This window comes from Hydra vulgaris, chromosome 06 (assembly GCF_038396675.1).
Source record: "Hydra vulgaris chromosome 06, alternate assembly HydraT2T_AEP".
Lineage (NCBI taxonomy): Eukaryota > Metazoa > Cnidaria > Hydrozoa > Anthoathecata > Hydridae > Hydra > Hydra vulgaris.
The window spans coordinates 33,102,966-33,130,097 of record NC_088925.1 but is presented as its reverse complement, the minus strand read 5'-3'; the positions used below and the strand labels follow the sequence as shown (position 1 = coordinate 33,130,097).

The window sequence follows — 27,132 nt, the reverse complement described above, 5'->3', positions numbered from 1 at the left end:
TACATATATATATACTTTTAAAAAAAAATTTTAAAACCTCAAATTTATTAATATAACAGGATGTCTAGTAACCCATGGACTTCAGGGTCTCTAGATGGTTTCAAAAAGATAATTGATATCAATGAAAGGATTGCAAATGGAAGCACTTTACATCAAGTATATTTTATTTATGATTTCATTATGATTTAAAAAATTAAATCAATTTTTATTTATATTTGCATTACTAATAATATTTTAATTGCTTTACTAAAAAAGCTTTTTTTTTAATGAAAAAGTTTTTGCTTTAGAAAATAATCAAAGGTGTCAAATATAATGACATCATAATTTTTTATTTTATATAACCCAAAAAATAAACATAACAATAACATCAGCTATAGTTTTCAACAGATAAAGATAATTACCTATTAACATTATTATAGTTATACCTTATAAAATTTAGTTAAAAAAATTAATGTAAATTAATTAATGCCAGTGACTAATCATCAAATAATTTTTAAAATGATTAAAGAAATTAAAACAATATTCATGAAATGGCATTCTATATAAAAGAATAATTATAAAAAGCTCTTAGTTTTTGAATTTTTTTCTTCGTTTAACTTAAGGACAATGTATACTTCAACCTTTTGTTGTTTTGGTTGAAGTATATATTAGCTGTTGTTGCAATCTATCATTTACTTCCAGGTATTTTGAATAAAGAAAATGTCAAGAGAGTTACAGTTTTAATTAGATATTGAGAATTAGAGCAATTGGAGTTTCTCAATTAATTTTTACACACAATGCAGAGATTTACTGGCAAAATCTGTGTATTCAGCACTTAAAAAATGGAAAAGATTCAAACATTGTGCTTCGATACAACTGCCCTAAATTCTGGCCAAATTCAACAAAATAAATTTAAATTGTTAATTGTTTAAATATTTAATAATAAATTTAATTTGAATATAATAAAATAAATTTAGGTTGAAAATTTTTTAAAAAGAGAAAGTTTAAAAATTTATTTAACTATCTATTTTTTTTATCTAAATAAAAAATTATTTTACAATTGCAATGAAAATGTTTTTACAGCAATTAATTACTGCTTAATGTTTTCCAACTTGAAAAAGTGTTGAAAATTAAATGTTTAATTGATTTTTTGTATCTTTTGAATTTATTTGTAACTTTAGTTAGAAAACACTGAGCGTCATGCATCTGTAGAGTTCATAGAGATTCTTAAAGAGCTTACTAAAAAGAACAAAGAGCTGACACATGTATTGTTTTTGTTGTAATAATACTTTTTAAGTAATTAAATAATAAATTTTTTTGTAAAATGAATAAATGTAACAAATTCGTTTTTGATTGATTGTTAATTTAAAAAAATTGTTTCTAAAAATTTGAAAAGTCTTTTTAGATATTCTTGGAAACTTTTTTGCTACTGTAAACATCTTGTGTCGATATAAGTTTTAAATTTAGATAAACTTTGAAATTCAACGTATGAAACTTTTTAAAGAGTTTTACAACATAATAAGTTCTGATATTTTAGGTAAGTTGACCAAAATTTTTATAATTGAAATAGTTAACAGAGCTATATGTTGCTGCAGAATACATTTTTAATAAATTGGTATTTTATAAACAAGAATAATAATCCTAAAAAAAAAATTATCTTAGAAAATACAAAATAAAGTTATGCCAAGAAATAAGAATTTAATAAGAATTTTTTGTGAAAAAATGTATTTAATTTTAAAAGAAAATGGTACTGAAAATATTTTATTCAAATGAAAGTTTTTTGTTTGCATGTAAACTTTATGCTTGCACAAAAATAATAACAGCTCACTAAAAAGGCATTCAAATTTGACTTTTTTATTGATTTTTCTCATAAGTTTTTTTAACAAAAGGTAATACTTTTTCAAGTGCACAAAGGGCTCTTGGCAAAACCAAAACAAAAGTGTTTTAATTTGACAAATTAAGACATTTTAATCTGAGAAAATATTCTAAAGTATTGTGCAATAACTCAAATTACATTCACAACTGTCTTCTAAAAATAATTTTTTGTGTGAGTTGAAATTGCATTGCAAGTCTTATTTCACATCATTGACTGCTATCTAAAAAAATTTGGAACTTTCTTTATAGAATTGCTTAGATACAATCTAAAAGTTGGGTCTTTAATTCACTTGTGTTATTTCTTGAATTATTTTTCATTAAGCTCACAAAGACATTTTTAAAGTTATGTTTCATCAAGTGACATTTTTTATTATATGAATAATTATTTCTATTTTGTATTATTTTTTTGATTATACTCATAAAAAAAGAACTTTAATTTCTACACATAATGTTATTAAAATAAAACATTTTTGGTCTTTTTCAAGACTTTTATCTAAGAGTTTTAAACTTTTTTTTAGGAGTGGTTAAACATTTCCACTTAAATCACTCTTCCAGAAATATGAAAGTTCATATGTAGCTTAAATATTTCTATTTATTAAAAATTCATTAGGTATAGTATTGGTGATTAGAATTTTTACTTTTGTTAAAATGTACAATAACAACTTTTTGCAGTTAAAACATAAGCGCCAGGTTAGAGTCCAAGATGTGATGTGATTTATATCCATCTAGAGCAAAGCTGGGCTCTCAGGTGTCAAGTTGGTGGAAATAACTTTGCTGTTGTCAGCATATAACTTCATTGGATTGCTAATAGGGTCTGTAATATCATTGATGTATAAGATGAACAGAAGAGGTCCTAGAACAGATTCTTGTGGGACACCACTGGTGACTGGTAACCTAACAGTATAGTTAACTGATGGAATTTACCTATATATGAATACTTATATATATACATACATATATATATATGTGTGTGTGTGTGTGTGTGTGTGTGTGTGTGTGTGTGTGTGTGTGTGTGTATGTGTGTGTGTGTGTGTGTGTGTGTGTGTGTTTGTTTGTGTATATATATATGTGTGTGTGTGTGTGTTAGTTTGTGTGTGTATATATATATATATATATATATATATATATATATATATATATATATATATATATATATATATATATATATATATATAAATCAGCATACTCTCTGCAGAACTGTCCTTGTTGAAGGAATTAAAATGAAGGCCAAATTTGCTAGTATAGCTGATCAATGGAAAATATCCCTTTTCATCAAAAAATTGGAACACTTGAGTGAGATGAAATAAAAATTTCATATCATCTCTCCAGTCTGATATTTCGAGAATTACTTCTATTCCATTATCAAACTGTGTTTTCAGTTGTTACAAACTTTTTCAACAGTTGAGATACAAATGGATATTCGATGTTCGGTGATTGTGTTTTACTTCCAAGTTCTTCATCCATCACCAAATGGAAGATAATATCTAATACATGGTGTTGACAACTGATAAACTGATGTTTGTTGATGTTTTTCTCTATAAACATTTGTTGCAGTATTACAACAACATCATTCTTTTTTCCAGTGTTAACGCTGGTGGTATCTGCAACAATCATCTGTATTGAATTTCATAGGTGAAATTTATCGAGGACTTTAGAAATTCCTTGAGCAATAGTTTTTCCCCTGCCATCTACCAAGCCCAGGACATCCAATTTGATTTCTCTTCTTTCATTTTTAAGGGCAACCTCTTGATAATTGATTCCGTTAATGTGCTTGCCATCAAAGTGTAAGGACCAACTTTCCATATGCAACTTTTCAATCATTTCTTTTTTCAGGTTGATTGTCTCTTTGATTGTTGACTTGTAAATAGCTGATTGACATGGAGTTGGGATGTCAATGCCTTCACGAGCCAATTTCTTGCATATTTTAGCTGCTTTGTTTGTTGACACTCTTTTGTAGGTCAACAAGTTGACTGCAATTTTGCTTTTATGATGTTTTCTGCTTGATGTAGGAGTCTCATCTTATTTTTCTTCATCATTTTTATATTCACTGCCGTCAGCCTCAGAGTCAGAATCACTAAAACCAGGATAGTAAGATGATGAGTTGGATGACCTATTAGAAAGTTTTTGTCTTTTAGATGGATCGTTTCTTTACTGGCTGCTTGGCCTGTAGAGTATCCCACTGTTCCTTTGCTTTCCACTTGGAGATGGTACAATCGCTTGTCCTCGGAAGATAACCATGTTCCATCCACTTTAGTAATATCAAAATTTTTATCAAGGAGTTTGTAGCTTCCCCGCTTGACACATTCATCATAACATTTCAGTATTTTATCAAGGTTTGCTCGTATAACTTGATCAGATACATGAAGAAAATTCAGTTTGTTCACCACAATTTGGTGACTTCTTTGGAAATTTCCGCTATTCGCTCCTTTCTTCCTTTGATTTTTGGTCCAAGGAAATGGTAGCATCCAATATTTTGCTTTTGGAGAGGCATTCTGCACTTTTCTTGGGTGAATATTCTTCCAAAGGGACCATTCTTCTTCTTTTATGAGAGTCTACAAGTTTTACCAGATTATTGGTCTAGACATCCTTGTTCTTCTGAATGCTACTATCGCTAGGTTTGTACGTTGCCATGCGTTGCTTCTGTAATAACTATAAAATTAGATAAGCAACTATATATACACAGTCTATACTGTTCTAAAATATTCTAAATTGTTCCAGAATGTTCTAAATTGTTCCAGAATGTTCTAAATTGTTCCAGAATGTTCTAAAGTCATCTAAAGTATTTTGGAATTTTCCAAAATGTTCTAAACACTTCTTATCTATACAAGTTTTAAATGATTTTCAGCAAAGCTACACGTATTAGTAGTAGCAATAATAAGATTAAGATTAAATAAATGACGATTCGTAATTTTAATTGCAGGTGACCTTTTTTTACAACCTAGAGGAATTGAACATGTTTTCTATGTTTTCTAATAAAATGTATATGTATATATATATATATATATATATATATATATATATATATATATATATATATATATATATATATATGTGTATATATATATATATATATATATATATATATATATATATATATATATATATATAGATCTATAGTTTGTTGGCTTTGGGAAGAGCGGAAGGAAAAAAGTGATTCTTACGCCAACATATACGTCACTTTTAATTACTTTTGACTTTCGTCCAACATTTCCGTGTTGGACGAAAGTAAAAACCATTAATTTAATTACAAATTAATCGTTTTTTAAAAAAACCACAAAAACGCAAATTTAATTGACCGGAATGTTTTTAAAACGTTTTGAATGTTTTTAACAATATAAACAATGTTTTTATTTTTATTTTTTTTAATAAAATGTTTTTATTTTTATTTTTTTTAATAAAATGTTTTTATTTTTATTTTTTTTACTGTAAATCATGCGCGGAGTGATGCTACATCGACTATCTTATAGCCTGACTCGCAAGGGAGTGCTGCTACATCGACTGACAAATAGCCTGACTCGCAAGGGAGTGCTGCTACATCGACTGACAAATAGCCTGACTCGCAAGGGAGTGCTGCTACATCGACTGACAAATAGCCTGACCCGCAAGGGAGTGCTGCTACATCGACTGAGGGTTTGGTTGGGGCAGGCAGTCTATCATTATTAAAAAAAAAAAATTCCGGTCTTGCATTTTAATTTTTACTTTTTGTCAACAAAATATCGAAAAAACTTTCGGACAACATCTAAGGGTTGTATATATATATATATATATATATATATATATATATATATATATATATATATATATATATATATATATATATATATATAATATATATATATATATATATAAATAAATATATACAAAAACTCACTCTCCTTTTTCTATATCTTTTTATTCTAAAAGCATTTGACTTTTTCCTTGCATCTCAATTATTTGGAGCCCTCTCTCATCTTCATGTTTTCCCAGCTCATACAATTTACAGTTTTTTCGCTTTTTAACATTCTTTGTTTTCTGGTGCATATATATTTATACAATAGTTTGTTAACTTAAATATTAAATAATAGTATGTTGACCTAATATTTATATAATAGTGTGTTAGCTTCTAAACAATCTGGTTTTTTTGAACTTGAACTTTAGCCAAGGCACTAAATTATTTCCCTAATTTAAAAAAAAGAAGAAAAAATAAAGAATAATGAAAAAATAGTTTCTACCTTAACACAAACCCTAAATTAATATATCAGCACACCCTTGTTTATACTCCCTATTTAGTCAGTCGATGTACTTAATAGTCAGTCGATGTACTTAAGCCTTTTGCAGCTCTCTATTTCACTACGATATCAGACTACTTATCAAAGTATACATTTAGATATATTACTTAAGCCTTTGGCAGCTCTCTATTTTACTACAATATCAGACTACTTATCAAAGTATACATTTAGATATATATATATTTTTAACATCTTCGCTTCCAACAAGGCTGCAAACAACCACTATTAGGGTTGGAAGTTACTGGAAAAGAAAAGATAAAGTTTATAGAGCAAGATAATGATTGACAGATAACTTTTATACAATGCAAATTATTTGAATCAGGAAAACAAGATGAAGGAAGCAAATTCTAAAGAACCGATGTTTGAGGAAAAAAACTAGAGGAATAAGAGTTTTTGGAGCACTTAGGAACAGTCACAGAAAAAGGATGAGAATTAATTGAATGACGAGTAAAATGAGAATGAATTTTAGTAGATGGCACAAGAGTGGCTAGCTCTTTAGAGCAGTGCCCATTATAATATTTGTAGAAAAGAGAAAGAGAAGCAACATTACAACGATGTGATAATGGTTGGAGGTTGGCTGCAAGAGCAGGTCCAACTATGTTTACAATGCGTTTTTGCACCTTGTCTAAAAAACAAAGGGCATCATTAGAAGATCTGCCCAAGATGTGGCAATAGTATTCCATAAAAGGATGGATTTAAGATTTATAGAGATAATAAATAGAATCCAGAATAAGAAAGTGTCGAGTGATGCAACCTTTTCAGATGCTAATTTTGCAATGGATTTGATATACGGTTTCCAAGAAAAAACGGAGGTAAGAGTTAATCCTAGAAAATGAAGGGTATATGACTCATTAAGTACATTACTGTTCATAAATATAGGAAGATCTAAATTATTGCAATAACGATTGGCTGAAAAAAATGAGTTTTATTTGAATTAAAGTTCACCAGCCACTGTGAGCCCCATGTTGTAGCAGAATTGAGATCTTTTTCAAGCTCAAATGCCCCCTTCAAGCAATCAGAGAGTGTTGGTTTCTTATCATGACAAAAATAAATGGTAGTATCATCAGCGAACAAAGCCACTATTTCCATTGCATCCATTATATAATAGAAAACAAACGCTTTTAGAATTACATGACATTGAAGTTTTGATATTCCGTACTTTTTCTGATGAAGTAGCAAAGATGTTGATAAAGTAAAGGTACATAGTTAATCTTGAAACAAAGTGAAGATACATAGTAAATCTTAAAACAAAGTAAAGGTACATAGTAAACATAACTTCCAATGTTTTGATATACATTTAGAAACCCTGTATTCATTCTTCATGAAAGCTAGTTCCCTATTAAAGCTTGATGGTTGAATGGTTTTCAAAATATTTTTTGGTTGGCGCTGTAATTCAAATTTATTATCTAAAACAGATAATTTCATAATCCTGTGTAAGCTATTAATCAAATTTTCAAAATTAATATTTGTAAAATTTGTAGTTACAAAAGGTATTACATTGTTTGTTTTTTGTTTTTTGTTATTTTATTGGTGGATGGGGGGGGGGGGGGGGATGGGTTATGAGCTGATTTTTGTGGTCAAGTTTTACAAAATCTATTAATAACAATTCTTACTGGGTTAAAGTCTATTTTCCATTTTTGTGTGGTTAGAAACAAAATAAATAATACACTTTGGTAAGTAAAAGCTATATATTCTCCTTTTTATCTTTAAGGTGATGACTTTTATAGTTTAGATCATGGGATTTTGTAGGTTTATAAAATATGTCTGTTTTACCCATGTTGTTATCATGTAGGTTAACTTTTATGTTTAAAAAATTTACAAATTGATACTAAATGGTTTTTGCAAGTTATATTTTTGATTGTTTTTCTGTATACAGAAACCCGATATTAAATATATAAAAGAATCAAAAGTTTTTAAAAGTTTTTGAGAGTTTCAAAGTAAAATATGGAGAATGAAAATTTAAATCCATATTAATATGTAAAAAAGTCGATATTATTTTATCATGTGACTATTATTTTTCAGTTATCCGGGTTCATTTTGCATTTTCAGTTTTCTTTTTCTCATTTTTTTTTTATTAACTTTAATTGACGCCAGTATGAACATTCAAAAGTTTGCAGTTGGTTATATATCTGGAAGTTACTTCTAATATCAAAAAGTTAATGCTTCATTTGATGTTTGATAATTTCAAAAAACCATGGAGCTTAAGTAAAAAATAGTTGGCTTTTAGAGTCAGATTGTTTTTAAATAAAAACTGGCAACAGATGCGTTACTGGTGAACTCAAACAATGTTGTAAGTTTTGCTTGCAACCTTGTAGAAGGTTTAGGATCTTTTTCCTTGAGACAAAGAAAATTTCCTGATTTTTCTTTTCCCTTGATATTGTATGTATTTTCCACTTATTGTATCAACATGTTCTTTTTTGGCACTCCATTATAAAATGTTCTATTCTGTTAATAACATTTAAAAAAAGATTTATATGCATAAATAATTTTGTAAAGGGTTTATGATAACTTGATGAAATAAATTAATGTGAGTTATATTTGTATAAATAGTATTAGTATAACTGTTTCTTTTTTTAGATAATTTGTTATCTATGGTTGAATTTCTGTCGGAACATTTTCAAATGGTTATTGACAATAAAGCCACACTAATTAATAAATTTCGGGCACTTTATTTGGGAGATTATATAAATGTAAACGTGTCATATCACAGGTTTGATGTAACATTACAGATGTATTGAATATACATGATATTTTCAAATTTAGTATCCTGTATTTATATTTAATTTTAGATTTAGTTATATATTTACTTTAGTACGCCAAGTTGCTTCAGGTCCTGCTGCCATATAGTATATGCTTATTTAGGTAAAGGCTTGGAAAAGACAATTCTGAATTAAACACCCCTTGCCTTGGGGCTCTTGATTAAGTAAAGGCTAGAGCTTGTGTCTTGATAAAAATACTCATGCAGACATTAAATGCATCCGGCTAGTGTCTTGCAGGAGGCCTTCTTGGCAAAGACTAGACTTAAGACTTAAGGGCTAAACAGATTCTATCTGTTAACCAGTCTCGTACCCTTTCTTCATTTATTAGGCTGGCGTAGATGTATTTGTAATACATTTTTTCCAGTTTAGGGTGTTGAACGCTGGATCTTCTTGACTCAATGTGAGGATTTTACTTGCGTCACTGTTTATATGACTAGGCACCTCATTCTATTATCTCCTAATAAGGGTACAGCTCTAAAACTCAGTTTTATGGTTCTGAGGCTGGCTGGTAGTCAGGTTTCCTGAAATCTGTGGTAGCTCTCCCCATGTTGCGCATGGATGGTGTCCCTGTTTGTACTTTTGTACACATTACTCTATCGCCTTGTACATTTTACTCTATTGCCTTTCTCTTTGTTATATATCATTCTCCTTCATCTCTAGGTTTCACTCTTTTCAATGTTATTTCTGATCAAATTGACCAAGCCCTTTCTCTTTATCCTTCAGCCAATATTGTTGTTGTTGGTAACTTTAACGCTTATCACAATGAATGGCTTGACTCAAGTGACAGGCATTAAGACTCAGATCTTTTGCCTTTCTAAATCTCTAACTCAAATAGTCAACTTTCCAACTCTCTTTCCTGACAATCCAAATCATTTACCTTCTCTACTCAACCTATGTCTTGTTTCTGATCCTAGTCAGTCCTCTCCACATTCACCTTTAGGTGCTTGTGGTCACAATTTGATCTCTCTAAAACTATTATCTCATTCTTCTTCATCATCAGAATCCCCCTATCATTGTACCTCTTACAACTAACTTGAAGCTAACTTGGACTCTTTCCGTGATTTTCTTCTTGGTTAAAAATCTTTTGCCTTCCTGTTGACAATTGTGCTTCTTACATAACTTCTTAGATTCCTACATAACTTCTTGTCTGGCATGGAATCTTATATTCCTTCTTGACGATTCCAAGTCAGGCCTCACTTTTCTTTTTGGTTTTTCTCTCAATGTGCTGCTGCAATCTCCAATCAAAACCTTACTTTCATATCTATCAGGAAAATAATTCTCCAGAAAACAGATGTCTGTTTACTATTTCTAGAAACTATTTTAAAATGGTTTTGTCTAATGCCAAAGCTTGCTATTCTCGGGTCACGAAATCTTGTTTTTCACCTCAAAAGTTAGGCTCTTGTGACTTCTAGAGAATCTTTAACAGTATCTATAATAAGGACAAATCTGTTTTTCCACCTATCTTGTATGGTTCAGATTTTATTACCTCGCCTTAAGACAAGGCTGAATTGTTTGCTAAGAACTTTTCATCAATATCATCTCTTTATTCCACTAGTTGTGTTCTACCTGATGAAGCAAACAAACGGTTTAGTCCATTGTCTGATATTCGTATCACTCCAGCTTCTGTATCCAAAGTAATTTCCTGCTTAAACTCGTCTACAGCTTGTGATCCAGACAGCATACCTGTTATAGTCTTGCAGAAGACAGCATACCTGTTATAGTCTTGCAGAAGTGTTCTCTGGAGCTGTTGTCTATACTTTCAAAACTACTTAACAAGTGGTTATCAGAGTCTTGTTTCTCATCTTGCTGGAAAGTAGCATCTGTTATCCCTATTTTCAAATAAGATAACAAATGACGGAAAGCAATCTGACTTGATTAACTACTGTGCCATTAGTCTTCTTCCTATCATAAACAAGATTTTTGACTCTTTAATTAACACCTAATATCTCATCTTGAATCTAATACCTTATTTTCTGATCATTAACATGGATTTTAATCTTGTTGTTCTACTGCTGATTTGTTAACGGTAATAACTGATGGGTTTTATTGTGCATTAGATAGATGTGGAGAGGCTCTCGACATTTCTAAAGCTTTTGATAAAGTTTGGCATGCTGGTCTTCTCCATAAGCTCTTTTCTTATGGTGTATCAGGTGACATCTTGTGAATATTGATTCTTCCTTACCAATCATAGTATAAAAGTTGTCCTCGATGGACATCACTCTTCATATCCTGTAACATCAGGGGTTTCTCAAGGCTCTATCCTTGGCTCTATACATACCCTCTTTAATTTGCATAAACATTTTTCCAGGAGTTCTTACATCTAAGGTGGAATTGTTCATTGATGATACAACCATTTAATCCTGTCTTGATAAGAAGCCAACACTCTCAAATTTTTTAGAAGGGGGCATTTGAGCTTGAAAAGGATCTCACTTCTGCTACAGCATGGGGTTGACAGTGGCTGGTGAACTTTTATTCAGATAAAACTCAATTTTTTCAGCTAATTGTTATCGCAATAATCTAGATCTTCCTACATTTATGAACAGTAATGTACTCAATGAGTCATCTTCCCTCCATCTTCTAGGATTAACTATTATTTTTCTTGGAAACCATAAATCAAATCAATTGCAAAATTTGCAACTGCTAAGGTTGCATCTCTTTATCATGCAGGGCACTTTCTTATTGCAGATTCTATTCTTTATCTCTCAATTCCATCGTTGTTTGGACTACTGTTGCCATATCTGCGCAGGTCTTACAATGATGCCCTTTCTCTTTTATACAAGGTGCAAAAATGCATTGTAAACATAGTTGGGCTTGCTCTTACAGCCAACCTTTAACCACTATCACATTGTCGTAATGTTGGTTCTCTTTCTCATTTCTATAAACACTATAATGGGCACTGCTCTGAGGAGCTAACATTTCCTGTGTCATCTACTAAAATTCATTCTCATGTTACTCGTCATTCAATTAAGTCTCATCTTTTTACTTTAACTGTTCCTAAGTGCTCGAAAAATTATTATTCATCTAGTTTTTTCCCTTGAACATCAGCGCTTTGGAATTCGCTTCCTTCATCTTGTTTTCCTGATTCATAGAACTTGCAACCTTTTAAGTTGTCTGTCAATCATTATCTTGCTCTATAAGCTTTATCTTTTTTCTTCCAGTAACTTCCAACTCTAACAGTGGTTGCTTGCAGCCTTGATGGAAGTGAAGATGTCAGAAGAAAAAAAAGTTAATTTAATTTTATTCCTGAATGCAAATACCTTCATTTATATAAATTTCATTTTAACACCTTTACAACTTAAAAGTTTTGTGTTTTAAATAAAAAACCAACAGTTTTTTATTTTAAATAAATAAACAAAATTAACAGTTTTGTGTTTTGAATAAAAAATTAACAATTAGAATTATATAAATTAAATTCACAATTAAAATTTAGGTTTTAAATAAGTAGAATAAGTTAATTGTCTATAATAATAAAAAAAAAACCTTGTGTCATTTTTCTAATAAATAAAACTAACAACTTGTATTATTATAATACATACACACTTACATACATACATACATACATACATACATACATACATACATACATACATACATACATACATACACACATACATACATACATACATACATACATACATACATACATACATACATACATACATACATACATACATACATACATACATACATACATACATACATACATACATATATACGTACATACATACATACACACATACATACATACATACATACATACATAAATACATACATACATACATACATAAATATATACATACATACATACACACATACATACATAAATACATACATACATACATACATACATACATACATACATACATACATACATACATACATACATACATACATACATACATACATACATACATACATACATACATACATGCATACATACATACATACATACATATGTACATACATACATACATACATATGTACATACATACATACATACATACATACATACATACATACATATGTACATACATACATACATACATATGTACATACATACATACATACATACATACATACATACATACATACATACATACATACATACATACATACATACATACATACATACATTCATACATACATACATAAATACATACATACATACATAAATATATACATACATACATACACACATGCATACATAAATACATATATACATACATACATACATACATACATACATACATACATACATACATACATACATACATAAATATTTATGTATGTATGTATGTATGTATGTACGTTTGTTTTGTATCAATAGTTGTTTTGAAAATGTTAATAAAAATTCTAAGATTGCATTATCCCCATAAAACTCTATAATGGAATTAAATGATTTTGTGGCAATATTTGCAGAACGTTATCTCTTGTTATGGTATTAGAGTTTGATTAGTTTCACCTTCTGAATTTTCTGAACACTAAGAACTCTATCACCATAGTTATTGTTATCAAAACCAATTGCAAATTAAATAACACTATGATCACCATAAATAAACTTGTAAGGAAAAATTTCAAATTAAACTAAATATTCTTTATCAAGTTTTGGTATTTCAGCTTCTTTTGCTTTCTATTACTAAAATTTAAGAAATAGATAAGTTTAATTAATTGTTTATATTATAAACCTAATAAATGCAAAGAAGTTTTTCTCTAATTCATATAATGAACCAAATGGTCACACTCTTCCTGTCACTTCAATGATGCAAGTCATTTCAAATATAAAAATATAAACTCATAGACCAAAAATGCTGAATCTGCCCCTGATCTATAGAGATTTTGATCCTATCATTCTACTGCTAACTTGTTAACCATTATAAAAAAAAAGTTCTGTCGTACATTAGATGAAATCCTGTTAAGCATTTTCTAATTTTGTTCTCTACCTCTTAACATTCACTCCATTCATTATATATATATATCATATTATTCATTATATATATCATATTCTTCATTATATATATATCATATTCTTCATTATATATATCATATATCTATTCATTATATATATCATATTTTTCCTAGTATTAAAAGCTGTTGTCATAATTTTTTATTAATTTTCTTCTCCCAACTTCCAACGTATTTAGTGTTTGCTTGCAGCCTTGCTGGAGTTAAGTTCTTTTTTTTAATAAGAATTTCAAAAAGAAAAATGAATAATAACAACCTTGTGTTTGACATATGCTTTGCTGATAACTGCAAAGCATATATGCCATTTGAATGTTAAGCAGTTGTTATGTCGTTCTTATTTTAAGCAGTTGTTATGTCATTGTTATGTTAAGCAGTTGTTATGTCATTGTTTTATTAAGCAGTTGTTATGTCGTTGTTATGTTAAGCAGCTGTTATGTCGTTGTTATGTTAAGCAGCTGTTATGTCGTTGTTATTGTTATATTTCTTGACAGATCCAAAGAAATATTTGATTTTAGTAAAGCTTTTAATTTTCGATTCAAAAATAACAATACAAATAATATCACAAACTTAATATTTATAGTACAATAGAAAGTTCCTCAAAAGATACAGAATATTCTGGAAAGTTATTATATATCTAGAGGGTTCTATGGAAGATTCTCGAATGTTCTGTTGTATCTAGAAAGTTCTAGAATGAACCATAACATCTCCTCGCCAGCTTGGGTTAACAGAGAGCAAGCGTTTTGATTAATCTTTGATTTGCATCTACTAGATAGTAGGTTCACATGATAATAAAGCGGGCGTCGCTATTATAGATTCTTCTATTTTTTTTTTAGAATCATAGCAATGTCTGAGTTGTTCAATATGACGATGCCAGACTAGACCATCAGGCTCTGTCTTCACTATGACAGATCGAGGACCGCATACTTCAGTGACAATAGCCGTAATCCATTTTGAGTTGTAATCATTATTTGAGCTAAAGTATCAGCCATAAGCCAAGTCTCCAACTGAAAACTTTACAACTTTAGAAGAGTCCATAGATTGCTTTGATTAATTGACTAGGAGTAATTCACTAGGGGACGATCCATTTGCTAAAGGAGTTCGGCGGTAGACCATGAGAAATTCTTGAAGAGCATTCCTAGGAGGTAGGTTTGATTTCTTCATGGCTTTTTTAAAAGTTTGAACTAGTCGTTTGGCAGCACCATTTGTTGCAGGGTGATTTGGAGCACCTTTGAGCAGGGCGATACCTTGACTATTACACTATTCCAGAAATTCCTGAGAAGTTAATGAGGAATAATTATCGGTAACCAGAGCATGTGAATAACCCAAGTGTACAAAATCTTCTTCTAATAAATCAATGATAGATTTGGCACTAATAGAAGACATAGGATATTTAGATAGAGCATCAATCATGATAAGCCAATTGGTACCCATGAAATTGATTGCATGATCAAGATGTGAACGACTCCAAGGGCGTTCTGGTAGCATCCATGGATGGACTGCCGGTTTCTATGGAAGGTTCTGATTTTCCGCACAGGTAGTACACTGATGTGCTAGATAAGTGATAGCTGAATCAATGCCTAGCTAATATACGACAGATCATGCAAGTTGTTTCATTCGTTGAATGCTGAAATGACCTAGGTGCAGTATCTTCAAGACTTGATCTTGAAGGGTTTTGGGGACGACAACACATGGACCATAGAACAAGCATTTGTCTGAAACTGAGAGAGCTTCGGAAAGTTTTTGGAATTCCCGTATCTCGTCAATATTGTCGGATTGGACCCAACCATCTTGAACATTGCGAATAACTGCAGTGATAACAGGATCTTTGCTCAACTCGCGGACCAGGATATTCGGATCATGCATAATGATTTGACGGCTAACGGTTTTCATGGCACAAGTCATTAAATTTTCTTCACTACTTTCCTCCCCATCAAAATTGCTATCATGGTCAACCGGTAATCGACTGAGCGCGTGAGCGTTGCCGTGCTCAGCTGTCTTACAAAACTCGATTTCATAATTGTATTTGCTGAGAATTAGAGCCCATCGAGCCAGTCTATTTGCTGCCATAGTTGGAGTAGCCTTTGTTGGACCAAACAGAGCTAGTAGTGGTTTATGATCAGTGATGATAGTAAAACGACGACCTTAAAGAAATTGATTAAACTTTTTTAAACCAAAAATTATTGCTAATGCTTCTTTGTGAATTCGACTGTATCGATCAGAGTTGTTAGTGGGTTAAGAAAATTGAACCCAACCCAACCCAACCCACTGCCACATGAACCCAACCCAACCCATGGGTTGACCCACGGAGTGCATGCAAACATGTATAATTATACCGTTAAATTGGCGACATTTTAATACATTCTAGCCTATACAACCATATTAGATACAAATAATATGTTGTTACTCAGTTACTGTCACTATATGTGTTAGTAAGCAAACTAACAAAGAACAGCTTTAACATAAATGAGCACTATTATAGTGAAACATGTCATTTTGCATTCCCCAGCGTACAAATTCGATAGCTTCTACGTTAGCCGGTGATAGTTGCGACCTTGTGTCTGTAATGGAGTGCCCAACAGAAGAAAAGTCTCTTTCTGACTGCGCAGAGCTTGCTGATATGCAGTATAGTCTGTGAGATGTTGCTGCTAGAATGGGATAATTCTTGCACGCAGCAGTTTATGTTGGCAAGTCTCCTGTAGCACTGTTGCTTCATTATGTAATTGCGCGTCTTGCGTCTGTGGCCGATCTCGCGTTGACTGCATTGTTCGCAGCTCATCAAACGGGTCCGTTCTTCTCTTCTTTGCTGGCGCTTCCAATTGGAGTTGGACACCTTGTTCCATCAATTCTTCTCCTGCTGCTTTCCTGGCAATTTGTGTAGCAGCGGGCTGCATTTCAGCCAGAAGCCACTGATCGACGTCATTGAGCAAGTCACGCTTAAATCTTTTGTCAGCCGCCGTCACATTAGGTATAAATGCAAAATTTCTGAAAGAGGGATCTAGGAAACACGATAGCCAATGCATTGCTTTAATAAATGTCCAAAACTTTAAATCTAAGTATTTAATGAGTTTTTGCCGAAATGTTGCTGCTGCTGTTGTCAATCCTGGTGCAGGTTGAAGCCGCTTAATCAGTAGGTAGTAAGACGGAACTACTAGTTACATAGTTGGTTCAGTAACCTTCTCCATACCTTCAAATATATCTTTTATGCCGTCAGTCACATCACGAAATTCGCGGTTAACTTTTCTGCTGACATTGGCGATTGTCGATAGCTTGTCCTTGTTTGTCAGAATAACGACGAGTGCGTCATAGCTGTCTTCCACAGAGTTGGCTCGGCGAAACATGGATATCCACGGTCTAGTGTCACCTCCATGCTTTAGTGACTTTGGTAGTTGTTCCTACAATAATTATTATTAACAATATATAAGTTACAACGTAACAACAACAACAACAGTCACAACAACAACATAGCATTAGCGGCACCAACAATAACAAACTAATAAAAATATAATAATGTAATTTTTGCAATAAAAAATGTAACAACATATTATTATTGTTCATGTATAACACAGACACACACTGTCATCGCAGAACGAGGTAAAATACTTTTAAGCAACATGAGTTGTAAACATTTACCTGTATGCCAGTAGCTTGCTTGACGTAACGACAGAGGTCAGAAACGGCAGATTCATAGGTAGCAGCCTCGGGTTCTTCGGCCATTGTGTCTTTCCATGCACTGGTGAGGACCGTGTGTAAACGGTGGCACATGCAGTCAAGTCGAACATTGTTCTTCAATGCTGCTACGACGTTCGATCCGTGGTCAGTTGTCACTGGCGTATCCTTTTCTGGCAAAGCATATTCAGCGAAGATGGTATTCACCGCAGTTGATATGTTGACACCCGTGTGAGCTTCAGTCCCAAAGTGGCGATTGGCCAACGCTGCATGTTGTACGCAAAATTGTCGGTCAATCCACGAAGCATGAACATCAAGGTACGCTTTTTTCCTGTAGTCGTCAGTGTACAAGTCGAGACACAGTGAAATTGTTCCATCTTCGATAGGCTCCTTAATAGCGTCTATTATTCTCTTCTTTATTTCTGCAGCTTGTAGCCGTGTAGCTTGCGTTACAGTTTCACGTTTAACTAGAGCGTCAGTGATGTCAAATTTTCCAAACTTGGCGCCAAAGTCAACACATGTTTGAAGCAGTCTCTTAAAACCATCGTGTTCGACAGATCGAAAAGAATGATAACCATCAGCACAGAATTCTACTTCTTTTCTTTTCATAAGGTCACAGTCATCTTTTGTCAATTGACACTTTAACGCGAAACATTGACGAATCTGCAGTTGTTTGCTGTCCTTCGTGCCGCATAATTTTGCATGATTTATGAGATTTTTTGTGCCAAAGCAGCTTAGACCATCAGCAGACTTATATGCATACACTTTTTTGCATACGGTACACGCACAGAAATATTTCAATTCAACACTCGATGGCTCTCCATTTCCGGCAACGTCACGCTTTTCAAATATTAAAGTAAACCTATCCCAAATCGCAGATTTTGCAGCCTCGTACGGTTTGAATAAATAATTATTGGGGTAACGTTTCAATTTATTTTCTAATTCATCGGCATTCGCCATCATGCTTAGTTTGAATTATTATGATGCTTTTAATTTAATTTTATGCTGTTTATATAGCCGTACTCAGCGATGAATTTGCTATATGACGTCATTCACACAGAAAAAACGCTCTAATCGCTAACTGTAAAAAACTGCTCTTGCGTCATCGAAAGTAATTATGCTTTCGATGACGCAAGAGCAGTTTTTTATTACACTAATTATTATACATTATTTTTTTTTACATTAATACAGCGGCCTGGATATCGATGTGTTGACGTCAATTCAACGGTTGGCTTTAATAAAACTGCGTCATTCGATAGCAAATCCGTTAAATCTTAAGCGCAAATAATGAAATAAACATAACGGTGAAACGGCGAAAATACAATGAAAATGCAGCTAAGGCGTGGGTTATCAGTGGGTTATACTTCCTCAACCCAACCCAACCCAACCCAACCCATGGGTTAACCCAACCCACTAACAACTCTGGTATCGATGTTGACAATCAGTCAAAATCTTGGATACATTTGCAATTGGACGTTCAGAGCTATCTGCCAATCGATGAAACAATATGGTACCAATACTAACTTCTGAAGCGTCTGTTGCCATTCCTAACGGTTTGGAAGGATCGAAGTGAGTCAGAACTAAATCAGGTGATAACAACTGTTTCACAGTTTCAAAAGCTGACTGTTGTTCGGATGTCCAATGCCATGGCACATCTTTCTTAATTAGGCGATAGAGCGGGTCTATTGTCATAGACAAATTTGGAGGAAGAAATTTGCCTTAAAACTGTACTTGACCAAGAAAAAATCGCAGTGTGTTAATGTCCATAGGAACTGGCATAGCCAAAACAGCATCAACTTTATTACCTTTAGCAATACCTTCTGAAGATAACGTATGGCCAAGATATTCGATCGAAGAACTAGCGAAAATACATTTTTCTAGATGACATCGTAGTCCATTTTTACTTAGTCGTTGTAGAAGACCACGCAAGTTGGAAATGTGATCAGCTGCGTTGTTGCCACTGAAGAGAATATCATCGAGATAGACAGCCACACCAAGTAGATCACTTGTTAATTTATCCATTGTCTCTTGAAAGTACCCCGGTGCTGAAGTGATACCAAATGGAAGGTGTAGCTGAAGAAGAACACCAGTATGTATACTGAGAGCCAGTTGTCTCTGAGAAATTGGACCCAAACAAATTTGATCATAAGCGTCAGCCAGGTCAGCCAGGTCAATTTTTGTGTATCCATAACTGCCACGCAGTTTACACAACAGGTCTTCTGGCAACGGCATTGGGTAGCAATGAGGTTCTAGCTGAGTATTAATGGAGACTGAATAGTCGCCACAAATTCGAATCTTTCGTCTTATTTGTCCCGGAAGCGCGTTCTTTTGAATAGGAACCACAGGTGTACCTTCGTCGTTGAATTGAGTACGTTTCCAAACACCATGCTTGATACCGGCTTCGTAAGCGTCAACCAGATCTACTTGAATAGCGAAAGGTACAGGTCTTGGACGGCAGAAGATAGGCTTGTAGGCAGGCTTGAATTTTATTTCAAGTTCAAAGTCTTTCAAACAACCCAATTCTGGTTTAAATAGGTCTGGAAATCCAGAACATAGACTAAATCTTATTGGCCGAATGCTTGATCGGCCAATAAGATTTAGTCCAGGAACAGAAGTTATGTGGAACCATATCTTGCAACAGGTTGTTGGAGCTTTAACTGATAATTCAACTTTCCCTAGTATCGGAAGTTGATGTTTGCTTGCTGACTCGAATTGTAAATCTGATGATTGAAGATGTGGTTTACCCAAACTTTGCCATAAAGTATGGGTGATGAAATTGGTAGGAGCTCCAGTATCGAGTTCGAATCTTATCGAATGCCCATTGATTTGGAGATTTTGTGTAATTTCATCATCAACATTGATTTGGTTGACTTGGCGAAGTGCTTTAGTCTGTCCATAAATGAATATAGGCTTGACCGTCTTCGGGATTTGGCCTTTTTCTTGAAACAGACTGCTTCAATGTGACCATTTTTACTTTCAATGTGACCATTTTTACATTCGGCGTCCTTGAAACGGCAATTTTTGCGTTCATGGGTCGATTTGCCACAACTTCTACAAGCGGTAGACTCAGTCTGAGACTTGTTTTGTTGAGGATTTGGATTCCGATTGATGTTGCCCCAACTTATTGATTGGGAGGGACATCGGAGACTTTGAGGGATCAACGGCAGTTTCCTTGGCTACCTTGGCGACCTCCTTGGTTTCAGTTGCTATTTCTACGGCTTTGGCGAAAGTTAGATCTTCGTTTTTACACTTGAAAAGAGCTTTGATTACTGCTTCATTTTTAATAGAGCAGATAAAATGTGTTCGAAAAGCTTTATCCAGTGGATTTGTGATATTAGCAAAGTCGCATGTTGCAGCCAATTGTCGAATTCAAGCAACCAGTTGTGGAATAGATTCACCTTGATTTCGACCAATGCTTGAGCAAAATTTGAATCTTTCACGAACAAGGAATTTGTTTGGATTGGATTGTTCTTTCATGAATTAAGCAATTTGATCATACGAAAGATGGTTTACTGTCAAAGGAGTCTCTTGTTGGCTTGCAAGATTACATAACTGTTTGTAGATGACTGGGGTTTGACAACTGAGAAAATAAGCAGCTTTATTATTTCTTGTTATACCTTGAGCTTTAGCGAATGTTTCGAATCTTTCCTGATAGTCGACCCATAATTCTGCTATTGAATCAAAAGCAGCAAAATCTTGAGTGACCTTTGATTCATTGGCTTCAAGCAGTTTGATAATGGCGTCTTGTTGCTCTTTGATTTGTTGCTGTTGTTCGGCTAGTTGTCGTTGACTAGCTTCTTGCAGCTTCTGCATTTCTGTCAACATCGCTACCAGAGTAGCACTGTGTTTTTCTTCCATGAGTAGTTTTTAGAAAATAGAGAGATCTTCGTTGCCAAAAATCTGTTATTTCTTGACAGATCCAAAGAAATATTCGATTTTAGTAAAGCTTTTATTTTCGATTCAAGAATACCAATACAAATAATATCACAAACTTAATATTTATAGTACAATAGAAAGTTCCTAGAAACATACAGAATATTCTGAAAAGTTATTATATATCTAGAGGGTTCTATGGAAGATTCTCGAATGTTCTGTTGTATCTAGAAAGTTCTAGAATGGACCATAATAGTTATGTTAAGCAGTTGTTAGAGACTTGAACTAATTAGAAGGTAATATGAGCATCTTCAATAAAACCCAGTATTTTTTTATTAAATTACCAAGTTTAAAAAAAGTAAAAATTTTGATTTTTGTTATACCTATATTTTTCTAGGTTTTCATATTTTTCTAGGTTTTCATATTTCAAAGTATAAAACTTAACAAAAATATATAGTTAATTTGATTTATTTAAAAAGTTTTTCCTTTACAAACACCCTTCCTTTATTGGTTGCAAATTATTTTTTTTTTAACGATTCTGCCTAAAAATCAATACTTTTTAAGTTTTTTAAGTTTGATATTCTCAAGCGTGATCTTAAAATTTTCAAGTTTTGTTTATGCTTATGTTCAAGCTTTTTTTTGAAGTTTACCTTAATAAAGTCAGACTTCAAAGTTCAAGTTAAACTTCAATCAAGTATGCTTCTTTCATTCCACTCTAAATCATCATCATTATCAAATCTATTTATTGTCCATGATCAAATTTGTAACACTTGTTTATTTCTAATTAGTCTAATTATAATGTTTTATAAATACAAATTTTTATAAACTTTTTATATTTTTATTTCAATAATTATTTTTTATTGTTTCATAATAGTTATTTTTATTATTTTATAATAATAATTGTTTATTATTTCATAATGATTCTTTATGGCATGTGTAATATGTTTCTTATAACAATATATAACATGTTTCACTTGGTCATTCAAACTTAAACTTGTTTTCAAACTTAAACTCATTGAAGGGAATTGGAAGTATTTCATTTAGAGGGTGTGGAAGACAACAGACAAGGGTTTGAATCTGAGAATTTAAAAAGAAAAAGAGTTAGATGTTGACTAATTTACAAAAATGATTTGTAAAAAATTGTTTGCTTTTTCACAATAGTTTTTCTTTCTCTACAAATTTAAAGTCTTACATTTCTATAATATTGATAAAAATTTTAATGTTAAAAGCAATGAATACAAATCTTTTATTATTTATACTTTTCCCTCTTTTTATTTCTTTTTATAAACATTTGTAAAAGGAAGGTCGCTTCTCTCATATAAAGGAAGGTCTCTTCTTTCATATGAAGGAAGGTCTCTTCTCTCATATGAAGGAGGATCTCTTTTCTCATATGAAAATGTTTATAAGATACTGATTATATGACCTCCAATATATATATGCATATATGCGATATGCATATGTTTGTAAGGTATTAAACTAATTTATGAGAGTAGTTATTTGTCAGGACTGAAACTCTAAAGTTTATGCAAAAAGCATTTAGTTTCATTATCTATTTATTATCTCCAGATAACTTTGTAAACTGAACAGTCTTTTGCCATTTCTACATTCTTTATCAGCTGGTATAGAAACTATCGAAGTGAAACTGGTGTTAGAGCACTTTGCAGAACATTTCTCAAGCCTCTTCATTTGTCAAAAAACATTTGTATTATCTTAATTATTGTTGTTTAAGTTAATAAACTTTTGTATTATTTTTTATAATTATTGTTATTTGAGTTAAAATGGCAGTTGTAATTAAAAATAATAATTTAACTTTCATTTAAATTATTATTTTTTGACTATGTTTAAAGATAAACCAATAAAAAATTATTAAGGTGTTAAAGTTATAGGTTAAATAATTTACTAAGATACTAAATATAACTTGAGAGTTATTAATTTTTCATAATTTTATCACTACTTTATGACATCATTGTTGATATAAGTAAATCTTGATATAAATAAATTACATGTTTTGATATAAAATAATGTTTGTGTAAATAAATGACATATTTTATTTGATGACTTTTTAAGTAGTTTATTTTCAATACTTTTTGTATTTAAAAAATTTAAAGTTAAAGGTTTTTATTTTTTAGTGATATATGTGACTTTTTTCCTCGTGTTGCTTGTATAGTGAATGATCTACAAACAGTTTTACAGAATATTGAATGGTTTCAATTAAAATTCTTTGAAAGTGGTGATTTTGTAAGTTTATTTTTTGTAAGTTTATTTTTTGCGCGCTGTGTCTAATAGCTGTTTCACTTTATTGATACAATGTTATTAAGTAATTCAAAGTTGTAATAAGTATTGATATCAGTTATTAATATTATTTTATTATTTAAAAATTTCCGGGAATTTATAACAAATCAATTTTTAATATGTCGTTTACTTTTTTTATTTAGTGTATTTAAAACATGTATTTAAAAAAACTAATAAACTATATAGAATATATAATATATATTCTATATAGCTATAACTTATTAATATTGTGATAAGATTATAAAAAAATAAAATGGGATTGAGTTTGCTCGCCTTTGGCTTGGTAATTCACACAAGTTCAACCCCATTGAATTTTGCTGTAATCATATTAAAATTGAAAGAAACTGAGACTTTTATTTTCCGATAATCTCCGAGAGAAAGTTAGACGAGTATACATTCAACTTAAGTTTCCTGAATATTTCAAAAAGCTCATTCATCAAACTGATCATCAAAAAATATATACTTGTATAAATATAAAAAGACATATATTATTTATAAATATTTTTATAAAAAATCATTAGCAGTGATTTGTTACTTTATTTAAATGCGTTTCAATAATATAAAAACATAAGTAAAGATCAAGTTATTTAATTCAAACGGCTTTCAAAAAAAGTTTGTCTTTTTTTTTTCTTCTCAACAAAATCTTTCTACTTTTCAAGTGAATTAGCTTTAATTATTCTTATGTAAAGTTTTATAATATAATAACCATTTGTTATTCATCAAACTATTCTTAACCATTTAGCTAATTGTTTAAAAGGTCAAGGATACCATATCAAGTATTAAATATGAACTTTGAATGAAAAAAGCAAAAAAAAACGATTTAATGACTTTCCGAATTCATTACAGACAGTTAACAAAAATAAGTGACAAAATAAAGCAAAGACTATAAAGTACTATAAAAGCATAAAATATATATTCAAATACATTAAAATATTACTTTTCTCAATTTTATTTATGTAAGTTCAATTTTAAAGTTAATAAAATTCATTTTTTTAAACAAGTTTTAAAAAATATTTTTAAATTATGTATATACAGTATCGGACAAAACGAGTGCAACCAAATAATGCTAATTTAGTTTCTTTATATGATAATTTAGTTTAATGCTAATTTAGTTTCTTTATAAGTGCTGCATTTTTTCAATTTAGAGAAATAACTGTGTAACTGTTTAGAGACAAAGTTTTTCAAGTTTTATTCATTACAAAGTTCATTATTTGTACACGAAAATTAATAACTTAATCAAAAGTATTAAAAAAAGTTGATTTCCTTCTGGACAAAACAAGTGCAACTCGACAAAATGTTGACCAAGCTGTATTTCGCTATCAATATTTCGTTGCGAATCCTTTGTTGTTGATCACAGCCTTGCATCTTCGAGGCATAGATTTGATCAGGTGATCAATGAAACTTTGTGGAATCGCTGCCCAGGCCTTTTGGATTTGTTCAAACAGTTGATCCTTATTACGAACACCTTCACGATTAATTCTGTGGATGACGATCTCCCACAGGTTCTCGATAGAGTTGAGATCCGGACTACTTTTGCAGTGTGTTTCGGGTCGTTGTCTTGCTGAAAAACCCATTTTATTGGCATATTCCATTCAGCATGAGGTAACATAGCATCTTTCAGGATATTTTTATACATGAAACGGTCCATTATTCCATCGTTTCGATGTATTGGACCTAGACCGTTAGCAGAAAAACACCCCCAGACCAATACATTGTCTCCACCATGCTTCACGGTCTTATGGCAGTAACGTAAATCGAGGCGTTTTCCTGTCGGTCGACGTACATGGCAAATGCCATCGCTCCCGATGATTTTGAACTTCGATTCATCACTGAACAGGACAGTTCGCCATTTCTGCACATTCCAGTCAATATGAGATGTAGCAAACAGAAGTCTTTTCTTCTGATTTTTTAGTGATATCAGCGGTTTCTTTGCAGGGCGTCGAGAAAACAATCCGGCTTCAACAGCACATCGTCTGATCGTTCGGTCCGATACAGGCAGCTCTAATTGCTTTTGTATCTCGACTGATGATATCCAGGGATCCTTCTTGACGGATCTGATGATCATAGAATCCTCTCTAGAAGTGGTGGAACGCGGTCTTCCACCTTTGTTATCTGCTGCCAACTTCCCGGTAGAACGATATTTGGAACATAGTCTTGATACGGTCCATTTTTTCACACGATGTTTATCACAAATACTTTTTTGTGACATTCCACTTTTCCAGTTCCAATCCAAGACTGTCGGGAGCCATTTTTGCACTTGAAGTCATAAAAATAATAAAAATAAATAATCACGCTTCTCAAGACTTACCGTGTTACATTTACCTTGTGATGATACAATAATGCTCTGTGGAACACAACGTCGTTGTGGTTGGATGTGGACTGTATTGATTTAATGAAACAATTGTTGTATTTCACTTCTTGTATTGAAGTTCTTCGATAAAACACTTTGATAAAACTCACTTCGATAAACTGTCTTGATAATACTGACTGATTGACTTCCATAAACTGACTGAATTACATGTCGATTTACATGTCTCTTATATATTAAAATGAACCTGTTCTGGAAGATTCTAGTTGCTTCTTTTCGATGCTTCTGGAAGCTTCTGGATGCGTTTGGATGCTTCTGAATGTTTCTGGATATTTCTGGATGCTTTCAGATGCTTCTTCTGGAAACTTCTGGAAGCTTGTGCATGCTTCTGGAAACTTCTAGAAACTTCTGGATACTTCCTTTAATTATTAAAAAACTTCCGTGAAGTTGACATGGACCAAACTTAAGAAAATGAAACAAAACAAAAAAGTTGCACTTGTTTTGTCCGCTGCAAAATGGCACTTGTCGACGAAATTCTACTTGTGTGCTGTCACCTGTCAGCTGATTGCTCATGTCATGGCATGCTATGACTCCAGACTCCTGAACTGTTTGCTGTGGTAGTATAGTTCGTTTCGTTTTTAAGACATATAAAATTAGGAATACTTTTTAGCATTGTTCGATGTTGGTTGCAAATGTTTTGTCCAATACTGTATATATATTTAAATGAAAAATAATTTTATTAAATAGCCTAAATTTTCTAATTTTGGTTTGTATATTCTTTTTAGAAAGATTCACTTGATGTTGTTGCGTCAGCTCTTTCTAACATTCAAAATCATTATCAAGTAATTATCGAATCGCGAGATGCTATGGGTATACTTGTTAAAAATAAATAACTTTTGTATTCAGGCTTACGCAATATAAGTTAATCTTATAATATAATTTGTATTGTCGTGTTTTAAAATTTTCTATATTTATTTTTTCTAATTCAAACTGGTATTTGTTCCCTTTTTTTTTCTTATCAATCAACGCCAATTATAATCTAATGTTATGTAATATAATTAATATAAACTTTATAAAAAAACTTAGTTTATGGTCAGGAATCACGGACTATGGGTTTTTAATTTCAAGATTACATATATTTTTTTGTTTA

At 31.7% G+C, this 27,132-nt stretch overlaps 1 protein-coding gene across 1 annotated transcript; it reads left to right on the top strand.

Moving 5' to 3' along the window:
* On the top strand, positions 1-27,132 carry LOC100198418 (uncharacterized). The gene is made up of 6 exons (XM_065799898.1): positions 1-156; positions 1,161-1,244; positions 1,447-1,516; positions 8,700-8,832; positions 23,512-23,620; positions 26,768-27,132. The coding sequence occupies exons 1-6, from the start codon at positions 61-63 to the stop codon at positions 26,873-26,875; spliced, it is 600 nt and encodes a 199-aa protein (XP_065655970.1). The 5' UTR covers positions 1-60; the 3' UTR covers positions 26,876-27,132.